Genomic DNA, 13982 nt, shown 5'->3' with positions numbered 1-13982 from the left:
ATGCAAGTTTGATTAAATATTAGACTAGTTCCAAGTCAATTACAATATCAATGCAAGTTTGATTAAATATTAGACTAGTTGTTACCCAAGTCAAATCACTAAAAGCACTTTATTCCCATTCGCGCTTTCTCTTTAAGAAAAGTTCCCACTCCACAAAAAATTGCAATTTTGATCCTAAAATATAGAATAGTTTATAATATTAATTTTATATTTCTTAAAATAACTAAAATTAGTTTATCCTTAAAAAAATATTGCAAAATTAGTCCAATTCATAAAAAAAATTACAATTTTTAACAGTAATTTTGCAACTCTTGAGACTAATTTTATAATTTTTTCTAAATGTGGGACTGAGTTTAGTGTGAGATTAATATTACAATAGAGAAAGTAATTTTGCAATATTTTTTTTTTAAAATATAAGATAAATATTTAGTATTTCAAAAAGTGTAGAGTAATATTAGAAACGTTTTTATATTTTAGGATGGAAATTGCAATTTTGTCTCTCACTCCCTCCACCTTTCTTATATTAACGTAAGATAGAATAGAAGATGAACAACAACAGTACCACTTCTTAATTACCACGGAAGTTGTTTGATATACGAACCTCACCTTCGCTCATATGTGTGCAAATAAATATATGTAGATTGGAGAGAGAGAGAGAGAGAGAGAGAGAGAGAGAGAGAGAGAGAAAAGGAAAGCTACTGAAGAGAGAGAAGAAGAAGAAGAAGCTGGAGCCATTCAGAAAGCGAAGCTCATGAGAGAAGAATCCTAAGTACTAAAGATTGAATCTTTTTCGTCTCTGTGTGCTAGTGAGTGTGTGTTTTTGTGCGCAAGAGAGAGAGAGAGAGATGGGAATGGGATTCACAGCCAAGAGCAAAGGCAGCAGCGGCGGCGGCGATGGGTGGGGAACGGGATTCCTCTTAGTTTTCTTCCCTGAGGAAGACCATAACCACCATCAACACCAAACCAGCACCAAAAAGCCCAACAATTTCAATCTCTCATCTTCACCTCTCATGCGTACAAATTCAACCAATCTCCTCCACAAAGCCCAATCCACAATCTCCATTTGCTTGCTCCTCCTCTTCACCACCCTTCTCCTCTTCACACTCTCCACTCTGCCCTCCTCCCCCCCCGCCGCCCGCCGCCTCTACGCTGTCCCCAGACGGCAGCTCTCTTCCAGACCCCAAGAATTTTCCTCTTCACCTTCCAATTTGTCGCACGCATTGCAGGGAATGGGGACTCTGTACAGAAGAGGCACCAGAGCAATGAGCGACCTCGTTGTGGCTCATGCACTTGACTCCCTCTCTCTACACGAGTTGAAGCTTTTCCTCAGACTCTTTTACAGGTCTAGCCTCGCTTCAAGATCCGATCTTCTCTTCATTTTCCCATCGAAAATCGCTGACTTTGACAATGCGATTCTTCAAGAGAACGACTCGTTCTTGAAGCTCTTAGCGGAGTACAGTGAGAAATCGGGTAACAGTTCTCACTCTCCGGATGGTTTTGACCCGACCCAGTTCGTGAAACCGAGTAAGAAAGAGAAAGAAAGTGGAGAACCAATCTGGGGCAGACGAATTCGAGCCAATCTCAGCGAGGACGGTGGAGCTGAGTCGACTCATCCGAGTTACGGCTCGGTGGTGGGTTTTGATGTGGAGGAGCTTGACCCGGAGAATTCTTTATCCGGGTTCTTGGATCATGTTCCGATGAGTTTAAGAAGATGGGCTTGTTACCCGATGTTATTGGGTCGGGTCAGAAGGAACTTTAAGCACGTAATGTTAGTGGACTTAAAGGAAATGTTGCTTCTGGGTGACCCACTCGGTCGGGTTAGGAGTCAGAGCCCCGAGTCAGTCCTCCTGACCCAATCAACAACGTCCGGCAAGCATGTGAAGAGAAACTCGGATAAAAATCAGCCAACCCGGCAAAAGACAGTCCACCCGGGTATTATAATGGGCGGGTCAAGAGGGGTTCGGAGATTATCAAACGCAATGCTGACGGATATCGTCCGAGCATCCATGCAGCACAAGAAGAGGAATGCGGTTAGCGAGTCGGGTCTTTTCAACCAACTCGTTGGAAACGACTTCATACTAAAGAATGTGAACTTGATAGTGTCGGGTGAGACAGTACCCGACTTGAATTCAGCGGGCGGGTCAAACTCAAAATTGGGTCGTCATTTGTTCACCAAGAACCACACGGTGATTAGGCGGGGCAATAGTAATTTGGATGTGAATTCTATGGTAATGAGGCATATATGTTCATTCCCTATAGATTCTACAGTTTATAGTGATTGCTAGAGGTGAAAGAACAACAATGATCCTGGAAAAGGGTATTAAAGTAATTTTTGTTGGTTTTATAGGATTTGTTCATACCACAGTTGTAATAAAAAAAAAAAAACCAAGTTTTGGTTATATAAGTTTCCAAATTGTTCTCTTTTTGTTTTTCACTTTGTTAAATTTAAATTTCTCTTTGCCCTCCCTTTCATCTTGTAATAATTAGATTTCCAATTTATTTAGATGAAGAAAAGGTGAAGTTTTCTTCTTGTTGTATATTTCTAAACCAAAAAGACCAGTTTGTGTCAGTGGCCATCTGTCATCTTGAATAACTGACAGTCAAATCAAGTCCGCGATTACCGAAGGTTTATTAGGGGCAAAATTGGTTCTGCCACATGTGCTGCCTGTGAGCTTTCACAGAGCATTCACTACCGCCTGTCACCAGTTAATTGCCATGCACCTCTCACTCTAATAAAACACATAATAAATATGTTTTTTTAATAAGAATAATTACATTCATCTTTCCTAAAATTTGATGTAATTACGCGTAAATTTTTTGTGATATAAAAAATTACATTTAGTATTTTTGAGATTTATTTTCACATAACAAATAAGTCCTTCATTAGTCAAAATTCAATAAATTTGTCGATATTAACAAAACAACTGAATGAAAAATGATATCTACCTCTGATTGACTTATTAATAACGTATTACAGGTCAAATAATTTTTTTCAAACTGAACTACTCTTATAACGGTGAAAAAATATCTCATTACATGCACTAATGCGTGAAGACATATGAGGATAATTCGATCATAAAAAAATTATTTGACATATTATAAATCAGTAATAAATTAATTTAAGACAAATATATAATAAAATTAAACACAGTTGGGCAGCCGTCGGCCTATTTCTGGGTGGCCCTTATTTCTATTAGACTTATATAATAATAATAATAATAATTAATTAAAGTTGTTGATGTAATAAATAAAAGTAGTAGGCATAAGTCACGGAGGTAATGTGAAGCAACTATGCGCCGAGAGAGAGAGAGAGCGCATTCATTCACTCCACGTGCTGCTGCTGCTGCTTTCCTTCCGCGTTTCTCCCCTTTCCAGTTTCACCCGTGATGGCCCCCCCCCCCCCACCAAAAAATAAAAATAAAAATATTACGAATATGGTCTAATGCACTAATAACGTGGAATCAATTCTCTTAGACTTTAGAATTATATTTACATATTTTTTTAATTTTTTTATGAGATAAAAAATGTTAATTCCACATAATGTGGAATTAAAAATACGACATTTTCTATTTTATTGGACCAAAAATATTTTGTGATTAATTTATCACCCTTTTCACTTTTGCTAATTGAAGTAAGCAGACCCTAGTTAGTAGTTACCTTCATACTCAAGGCAACTAGGTCAAGGAAAAAAGAAAAAAAAAAAAAAAAAAGAGAATGGACGATGTATAAAAAATTATAACGAGTACCCTTCTGGCATTTTTTTTGAGATTTAGTTTAATTACATGTAAATCTCTTGTAATTTGAAAGATTACATTTAGTACTCATAATGTTTGTTTTCGTATAATAAATAGATCCCCAACAAGTAAAAATTTATGAAATTTGCTAATATTAGTAAAAAAATTTATATTTATCTTTGATTGACTTACTACTGACTCATTGCAGTTCAACAAATCATATTTTGACCAAACCATCATTATAAGGCTAAGAATGCCTCTCATCATATGTATTAACGCGCGTGAAGATGTATTTATTTTATAAATAAATCTATTTATTTGATGATGCGCAAAATAATTTTGAGACGGATATGAGTCGGGGTCATGATTTTGCATCAGTAAATAACTTTATTCTGCAAGTGCTAGTTTTTATATGAGAAGTTAGTAAGACACGATCGATTAATTAATTATTTTTTCTTTTTATCACTTATCTTGAAATGTACACCGTATAAATAAATCAAAGTCGAAACGTAATTAAATTATCATTTTTATGAATAGTTTAAGTTGACCAATAAAAAATAAACAATTATACTCTAATCAAATTCAAATCAAACTTTCCCTCCTAAACAAAATTAAATAAAGAAATAATTGGTGTTAATTTGCAAGTCCCAATTCTGATATTGGGCAGTTTTTTAAGGGTGACAAAAAGTGGGGAGTGTTGATTGACTTTCACTTCATGCTAATTTAATGCAGTGGCAGACAAGCTGTGCTTATTTTTTGAGATTAGTGGAAGGAATTATCCCAGAAAATCTAATTAATTATTATTAATTGATAATTAATCATACCCAATTTATGCTAAGTTTAATATTAATTGTTTGAGTTGGAAATTGTTCACTGTTGCCAACCCCACCCCCCACATTCCCTAGAAGCTTCCCTCCTTTTACCTCTTTGTTCTTGTAAAGAAAAGAAAAATTTATATTTAACTCTCTCGTTTATGATTTATTTATATAAATTATTATTGTATTTTGTATATTAATATTTTTTAAATAATAGGGGTGATTATATTGATGTTTTTTTATGGGTGTATATGTAATTATTTAAAGATAGTGATGATTTGTGTAAATAAATTATATATCAGGGGTTTAAATATAATTATGCTTAACAAAAATACATGACGACAATAATACGGCTATTGTACGGTCAGTAGTTATGATTGAAATTGAATAATATTATATTGTACCTACTTTCTCTGCCTATTTACATATATAAAAAAATAAGAAAAATGGAATCGAACTCGTTCACTCATTTGAATGAGTACGGGGGATCTGAATTTGAAAAGAGAAAATCGTTAGATTTATTGGAATGATGATTAATTATAATTCTTTAATATTTAAAAATTAGAATTACATTTATGATATATATATATATTATTATTTTGGTGATGGTCTCTATTAGAGCATCATGATTGCGTATTCATCACAAAATTCAAGCATTGTAAGAAGAAGACAAAACCACCGACTGAAATAATGAATTCCAGGTGTCTTCATCTGATTGATAGAGTTCATTGAAAGTGTGTATGCATATGATGTTGTGGGGATGAGAAAGATAGGGATCCTAAGCCTTTTGATGAGTGGACTTTAGAAGAAGATAAGCAACCACCCAAAATGCATTGGCTGATAGCTCTTCTATTAAGACAAACTTAGCATTGACATTGCCTCCTCCCATTACAATGTGGACAAGCATTGCAATTTCAGTAATTAAAACACATGATGTAATAATGCACCCCAAACCCACTCCAATTTAAATGAGTTGAATATTCATTGCTCAAAACTACTAAAAATTAACAATTTACATCCTTATATTTTTAAAATATAATAATTTATTACTCTTTATTTTTTAAAATAAAATAATTTTACCTCTTTAGACATGAAGATAAATTGTTTCATTTTAAACAGTATAGCAGGGCAAATTGCTATTTTTTTTTTCATACGAGTAATTTATTCATTTGCAATATCACAGGAAAGTAAATTACTATTCACAGGAAAGTAAACAGTATATACATACATATGTATTAATTTGGTCAAGAAACAAAAAAAAAAACAATAATTGAGAGAATATCAGTTGATATTTTTATATATATAAAAAAATCAAAATTGAAAAAAATAAAAAAGGAGGGCGTAGATGGAGACGAATGGAACAAGGAAAATCGAAACCCGCCCCACTTCAATTCTTGCGCTCCACAATATATATATATATATATATATCTGCACATGTACACACACGTGTACGTGTGTGTGGATTTTTTTTTGTTTTGTTTTTTTGTTTTACAGCAAAATATTTCTTGCAGGACTGTAAAAATGCAAGAAGAGGAACCAATTTAATTTAGGTTAAGTTGCATTTAATTATGTAAGAGTTGTCATGATTATAAATACATTTTTAATAGTTTGAAATTACAGTTAGTCACTTTACAATTTGTAAAGCCCGATAATCCTATCATAAAAGTACATAATTACAAGATATCCTCAATCTCGCAAAAAGAGCCCGAAAAAACATATGTTTGAAAAAATAAAAAATAAAAAAAAATCTAAATGAAGTATCAAGAATCGACAGCCAAACACAGACTATCTGTTGGTTTCCCAAACAAATCATAGCTCTTGTTTTTTGCCTCTCTCTCATCGGTTCTCTCTCATTCAGATTGTCATCGAGTATCGAGAGATCAATATTCTCGGCGCTGGCCCCAGCTCGCAGCTCCGATCTATATTAGTACGTTAATTTCACATTCAGTTTATTCTTGTTCTATGATTTTGGTCTCATCTATGTCCTTTTACTAGACGATCATATTGTTAAAAATTACGTCTGAAATGAATTGATCACTAGCCAAAACCTTATAAGATGAAGTTATATGTAAAACCGAACAAACCTCTCATGTAGGGTGATTCTTGAAGTGCACAGATCACAATATCTATATGTATACACATACACATACACACACGTGTGTGTGTATAGGGTGATATTTATACAGCCAGATACATGTTTCTTGCAAGCCTGTAAAATTGCATGAAGAGTAACCAATAATGAATTGACATGCAGCTTTTGCTGTATTATATACTAAACTTGATTGAATTATTTTAATTAATATAGCAATTTGCTAGAGGGACTAAAAGGGACTAAAAGTAAGCAATTTCGTAAGTTACTGGACCTAAACAAAAATGGACATAATTATCGGACTAAAATTAAAATTAGACATACTTAGCGGACTAAAATAATACTTTTCCCTTTTAATTTTTATGAACCATTGTTTTCGTCACTAACTAGAATTAATGATGACACCATTTGCTTAAATATATTATCACTATTAAAATTATAAAAATCATTATAGTGACAAAATAAAATTCTTGTGATTTGATCCATATGACCAATGATAGTTTTAATTTCATCACTTAATTTTATAGTCTTTCATATTCTTTTTTACTTTTTCTTTTAAAGAGAAACAACTAATTAACTACGTAAATCAACATATCAAAAATTAATTCAATACAATAAATTATTTTAAATCGAACATACAACTTCAGAAAAATTACTATTAAAACAAACGAACATCAACAAAAATAAAATTAAAATTAAAATTTTTTTTTGAAACAAAGGCGATGAATTATTACTTTTTGAGTATGTCGATTACAATCATCAATATCAAATATCTATATATAATAATTATGGGTAACTATAACAATTATATATATATATTATTAATATCAAATAACTATATCTAATAGCACCTAGTATTAAACTAGAACAACAATTAATACCAATTTTTTTTTAAATAATTGGAAAAAGGTTATGAAAACTCAAGTTGTAGAATAAGATAAGATGCGGATAGGGTTGCTATTGAAGGTGTAATGCAATAAATAATGGCTTCATTCACACGGGTGGCATATGAATATAGGTTAGTGTTAGGGTTCTACTCTTATACATATACATATATATATATATATATCACATGATAATACATCTTTATGCACTTTGTCCTGTGAACCCAATTGCCAACCTCACCATCCTAATTACCAACCACCATTATTTTTAATTTATTCATATTAATATGTTCAATTTATGTCCTTAGGTGCATTGGATTTTTTGTCATGTGACTTGGACCTAATAAATTTCATTTTCAATCAATTTGTAGGGTACCCTCTTAACCTTGATGATTTAAGCCACAACCCCCCAAATTATCCCACTTTCTTGAAATTATATTTCAGATTGTGATGATTACATCAGAAAAATATTATTCTGAGCGATGAATGGAATATAGGTTCCAAATAGATGACTAATTATGCCAACCAAAAAGGAAGCAATAATGCAATAAGAGTGATTATAGCAAAGGATAATAATCATATGAAATGATGGTTGGTGTGCATAAAGTTTTCAACTTAAGAAACAAAAGCCTCACCATTTTAAAAAATTAAAAAGGCCCCCACAAGTATATTTAATTGCAATAAAACCAAATAAAAGAAACCCTCAAAATTTAATAAGAGATTGAGAAGATTGATATCAAATTTGTGGACCTCTGGATGGATGAAGATGCCTCCAAGTTTCAAAGAATTAAAGAGTGAGGGACACTTAAGGTGTATTTCCCATCAGTTATAATGATGGCTGGAACACCCCTATTTTGTCGTGATTAGTGTTAAATAATTCATTATTTTTTGGTGGATGCTTTGATTAATTTGGATTTAGATAAATAAATTCAAATTTTAGAAAGAGAAATAAATTGAACTTCAGTGGCCTCGAATCTTTTAGATTTCAGATTGATTGATCAAGAATCATTTAGGGGGAAAAAATCAAGAATGATAAATACATGCTACCAAAAATAGAGAATTCATCACAATTTTCTTTATACATGGAGTATTAAATTCAATAAGAAATAAACATGAGATTGGGCTGTTGTTTGAATTTTAAAAATTATGACCTGTTCTATGTAAATTTAGCAATTGTTCCTATCATAAAATTGGACCTATAGTAAGTATTATTTCATAAGATGAGAATGAAGAGTGAAAAAGATGAACATCTCTTGCATAAATACAAAACATACTAGACATAATTTTCAGGCCAATATTTTCACTCAAATTGTCCTGTTCAAGCGAATTCAAGAACCGACAACGACAGAGTACTCAATAGAAGTACAATATTTATAGAATCTAATGGCAAACAACTTCATCTACATTCCTTAGCATGTACAAATGCAATACATATACACCCTCTTCTAAGTGAAAATAAAATAAAATAAATGAATAAAAGGATGTTCAGTGTTGACAAACCTGAGATACATACCAACCAAATCAAAGAATTTATAACCTGCCTGTTGTTTTCGAACTACAATCCGGGATCATGGCACATGCAGAAGTAGTTGAAGACGAGACGGAAAAAAAAAAAGTAAATCACTCTTCAAGGCGGACACCACATAATCAAAATAAATACCCACAACTTGATGCATGGTAAGGCAGACTGCAAAAATCTAGATGCACGGTCCAGGCTTCAAAACCCATAAAAGTAGGCTGCACCCGGAGTATAGATGAGGAACAAACAAAAACTTGCAGGTATAAGGGAAAACAGCACTTAGTTTGCAAATCCATTTCTAGAAGAGGTCGACTTTCCTTTTATACATGTCCTGCTTCCACTTGGGCAACTTATAGAATGAATCTTTTGCCATTCCCAGCACCGACTTGAACTCTTCATCAGAAAGATAAGCCTGAAGGTTTTGGAAGAAAGAATTAGCGTTGCTATGATGTAATAAAGTGAAATAGATAAAAGGGACCAAGCATCAAAAACCTCTCTTCGTTTAAAGTCAATTCCTTTAACTGGGTTGTCGGATTTAGCCCTCAACTGTTCATAGCTAAATGTAGTCTGATTACTTTCAGAGTCGTTTTCCTCCTGGTCATTCTCTGGCTTTGATCCGGAGTCGCCCCCATTAGTTTCTGGGGCCGCCTCACCTGTCTCAGTTCCCTTGACATTCAGAACTTCTGTGGGGTGTTCGACCTCACCAGCGCCTTCACTTTTGGCAGAAACTGAAAACATCAGAAGTAATAATCAAATAGTAGAAACCAAAGTGAAACATGTCAGTTCTCGTCAGAGAACAAACTAAGGTTAGCCTCCAGAAACCCACATTTGGAGTATAGCAATCAGATCTTTAGACAAAATGGATTAGATTATCAGAGGGTGAGTGCAATTAACATAGTAGAGCATTGAAAGTGATAGGGGAAGATGTCCGACTTCATTTGGAGTGTCTAAACTCGTTCTTACAAGTGCAATAACATCGAGATGTATTCAGCTAATGCTTCGTAACGTGGTTTGTAGTCATCAAAAGCAAACAGTCCGAGTTATTACTGATTTGATCTAAAGTGCTTTAACTTCACTCAAATGAATGGGACACATGAACCAGGATATATTCAAAAAATCATGGTACCGGGAGAGCTAGTTTCTGCACGTGGACTTCTACTTGGCCGCGCAGGAGAGACTGAAGATGATCGTTTCTTTTCAGCAGTCAGAACGGATGATAAAGCAGCCACTGCAGCAGCTCTCTGTGACCCCTGACTTTTCCCTGCTGGCCTTGGGTTAGAAGCAGCCCTTGGAGATGAAGATGAACTGAATGCAGAGTTCAAAGCAGCCAAGGCTGAAGCTCTTTGTGTTGGTCCCCCATGATTTGAACCATTGGATTTCTCCTGATATACATAATGCGTAAACCAATTCAATTCAATATCAAGCAAAATCTGAAAACTCAAGTTCTACAATAGAGAAAAAGAAGATCAATATTTCAAGTTTCAACAAACCAAAACATCCCTACTGCAACTTGTGCAGCAAGCACAAGGATAAATGCAAAATTAAAGATGGGAATAAAATTCTAGAATGAAAATCCAGTTATAATTTTAACTAAAAACTCAACTCCCAGCAGAATATGTGCCCCAACATAGAGCAATTCTGTTAACTGAACTACGATAAATAGAAAAAGAGGATAAAGAGAGCTAGAAAGTTGAGAGGCTGCAATTATCAATGACAGGCAAGAGAATATATACTATATTGCTCGTACATTTCAAGATGCAAAGACATTCTTGAACAATCTAAATTAAAAATCAGAAAGCAGCTAATCTCTCTCCCAAGGAATGTTGAGAGGTTGCATTTAACAAAAGATAATGCTAGCACGGAAGTTGAAATTTTTGCAATTAACAATGGCAGGCAAGAGAAAATTAAACGTACATGTTCACAATCAAAGCATTCTTAAACATCTATCTGAAACTAAAAATCAAAAGCAGCCAATATATCTAACAAGCCTCTAGATGACAAATAAACAAACTGCATCGGCAATACCAACTTGCACCAGGGGCCATTCTGATCCCTTTCCCAACCCCCTTTCTGCTTTAACATATACTCTAGCCAAGGAACAGGATAACAAAATATCCAGAAAAAGCACTTGACAAAACAAACATCGAAAATCACAAGAACCAAGTAGATAACATTGCACCATTCTTAGTTTACCTCTGCAGCATGACCAGCACCAAAGAGTAGCATGACTTTCTTTTGAAATGAGTTTCCATGTGCCTATTTTATCAAACACAGGAAAATTTGTTAACTGGGCATATATGGTACAAATATCATATGGAAACCAACTTTTCTCTACAACTGGAAAAAGCACAAGAATCTCTTCCACCAGAATTACCATGAAGACATTATGAAGTACATCATGATCTCATGTACTCAATGGCCAACAATTTATTCTAAAAGATAATAGTATCTTTTAATTCAACCATCCGGTTAATGCTTAAACAGACCTGAATTTTATCCCACAAATATTAAAAGAATTCTTGACCAATGGCATGTGTAGCGTATAATCGGATTTGAACCAGGTAGCTTCAGAAGTTAAAATGCATGTTAAAGACATTCAGCTTTACCATCTACATGGAAAAGAGGCAACTAATTTTTTGAGTGTGTTAAAAGTTGAAGGCATAAATAATGCCTGCAAGTGGAACCGCCTCTCACACTGATAAGTTGAAAATTAGGAGGCATGGAAATCATGTCACAAAATTTGGTTGACAACAAACATCCCAAAATAAACAAGAAATATCATGATGGCCCTGAGATTAAGAGAAACTGTGACATACACTAGCTTTAGCGGGATCCCATGAGAAATATGTGGTGAAGAAGCATGGCTCATTTCCTTCAGTAACTTTATATAATGGAACATTTGGGAGCAACCCCTCCAGGGACACAGCCATGTCCACGTATTTCTGCGATAAGCTTCGGGGTCAATTGGGCACATAAGGAAGAACAACGCTAGCAATTGAAAATCTAAAATGTCCAATACCTGTCCAATTTCAAAAGCATTTTGCTTGTCTTTCAAATCTACTGATTGGCCAACCCAAACAAACACTTCAGCATGCGTGTCGAGTATCAATATATCCTCAGTTAAAAGGTCATCTTGAGAGAAGTTATATATTTCTTCCACCTGGCAAATGAACATCCTTTAGGGATCCACGTGTTTATAATGCATAAGCAGCTCAGGAAACTTTAAACTGACCCTAATACAATGTTTACCTCAAACTTCCCTGAGGGTCCATGTGGCAGCATGTGCATCAACAGAGAAAAAGTTAGAGAAAGGAAATTGCTAGATCGAAGATGTCAGCAAAATCATACTAGGTTAAAAGGAGAGGAGTAAAACAAGCGTAATATAAGACTGCTACCTTTATTAAAGGAGAATGCAAACAAGTGGGGATCTCTAACAACCTCAGGCGAGACCTTCTTACTGGTGTAATTTTGTTTTCCTCCTAGAGCAAACCAAAAAGATGAGCTCTCAGTTCCTTCTTTGGTGTGCTTGATGGTTGATCCTGGCTGAGTTCATGAAGATGTAGGAAATTAAAGTTGTCAATTACAACAGAAGGTATAAGATAGAGACAAATAAGTATCTTGAAGACACGATTTTGAGATGCGCTATAAAAAGGTCAGCTAAGTTCCTAATGCCCATTACTTATAGCCCTACTAATTAAAAGGCAGTAGTTAGACATTTGAGCATTCAGACTGCTAAAAGCACAGGGAACCGGATGATTTGATACCAATACTCACTCACATCAGCAGAAGTCCAGTAGGAAACATCAGTCATGAACTATCCAATTTTGCACTTCCACCACCACATCAACGCAGGCTGAACAAGCCTCAAAGTTTGCAATGCTTGCGAAAATTTTATTGATGGAGAATTTTTAACACAACCTAGGTTTTTGTGGAAAAAACTACTTGATATAACCCATGGTTTCAAACTGCAGGTTTCAAGCCCAAATTGGAAAAATACCAGAGATTCAAGCTGAATTTTGAGATGTTAAGTCACTACCCAAAATGATATCAACATCAAACTAAAACAATTAGGCAATTAGATGAATAAAAAGCCATTCACATATACCAATCAGTACTATTCCTTTCACATCATTCAATGATAACCTAGATAGTGCAATGATATTTACAAATTAGGAGATCATTTTTAAACAAGAATCTGAACACCTGATGTGAACTTCCACAAGATGTATACCTTCAGGAATTCGGCAACTTTGGCTACTAACTGTTGCTGCTCAAAGGTGCCTTGATTACCATGCCAACTAAAAATTGATGATCCAGATTGCAGCAGAAAACAATCATTTGAATTCAATGATGTTGCCACCTAAAAAGTATGACAGAATTTTATTAAAGATCAGACAAATTCACCCAAGCATAAAGGTCTTTATTAGAGTTCAAGCAGGATAAACACTGAGGGGCAAAGCATTAATTTCTTGCCCTTGGTAATAAAAGTCAAATTGGAGATAGTTAAACTGTGAGCATCATTCATTTTAGTTCCTAGGAATTGTAGGTTTGAATTACAGCATCGAATGTATGCAGAACGCAATAACAATTTAAGACAGAATAGAAAAAAACAGAGACAGAAATGAGTGTAAGCAAACATGCACGTAAACTTACAGCTTCAACTTGAACAGCTTTGTTGTTATGCCGAGAAGTTCCAGATATGCGGATGAGTGCAACACCATCAGCAGTGTATGTTTCGTCATTCAAACCTTTATCAGCTATATAGTTCTTGTAGCCAGAGCTCAGTCCACCCTTTCAGAACAATACTATAATGTCAGAGAAATGGTTCACACTTTCATTTTTTCTTTTTTTCTGGTTTACAGTTACTTTATGTTCTTATTCCAAGTAGTAAAAGGGGCACACCTTAAGAACCACCATAGGCTGAAAGATTGCAACAAACTG

The 13982-nt window shown here is 34.4% G+C and overlaps 2 protein-coding genes across 2 annotated transcripts in view; one reads left to right on the top strand and one right to left on the bottom strand.

Annotated features, from left to right (window-relative positions):
* On the top strand, positions 574 to 2434 carry LOC105159824. The gene has a single exon (XM_011077025.2). The coding sequence runs from the start codon at positions 846 to 848 to the stop codon at positions 2283 to 2285; it is 1440 nt and encodes a 479-aa protein (XP_011075327.1). The 5' UTR covers positions 574 to 845; the 3' UTR covers positions 2286 to 2434.
* Positions 9029 to 13982, bottom strand: part of LOC105159823 (villin-2) — an 11523-nt gene continuing 6569 nt past the window's right edge. The window contains 11 exon segments of the mRNA XM_020693280.1: positions 9029 to 9453; positions 9534 to 9769; positions 10168 to 10423; positions 11235 to 11297; positions 11858 to 11983; positions 12061 to 12201; positions 12291 to 12301; positions 12437 to 12584; positions 13273 to 13401; positions 13695 to 13832; positions 13944 to 13982. The exon segment at positions 13944 to 13982 is cut by the window's right edge and continues 153 nt beyond it. Of these exon segments, the coding sequence (XP_020548939.1) occupies positions 9340 to 9453; positions 9534 to 9769; positions 10168 to 10423; positions 11235 to 11297; positions 11858 to 11983; positions 12061 to 12201; positions 12291 to 12301; positions 12437 to 12584; positions 13273 to 13401; positions 13695 to 13832; positions 13944 to 13982 (1401 nt within the window). The 3' untranslated portion in view covers positions 9029 to 9339.

This window comes from Sesamum indicum, linkage group LG4 (genome assembly GCF_000512975.1).
Source record: "Sesamum indicum cultivar Zhongzhi No. 13 linkage group LG4, S_indicum_v1.0, whole genome shotgun sequence".
NCBI lineage: Eukaryota > Viridiplantae > Streptophyta > Magnoliopsida > Lamiales > Pedaliaceae > Sesamum > Sesamum indicum.
This window is presented reverse-complemented; position numbering and strand designations above follow the sequence as displayed.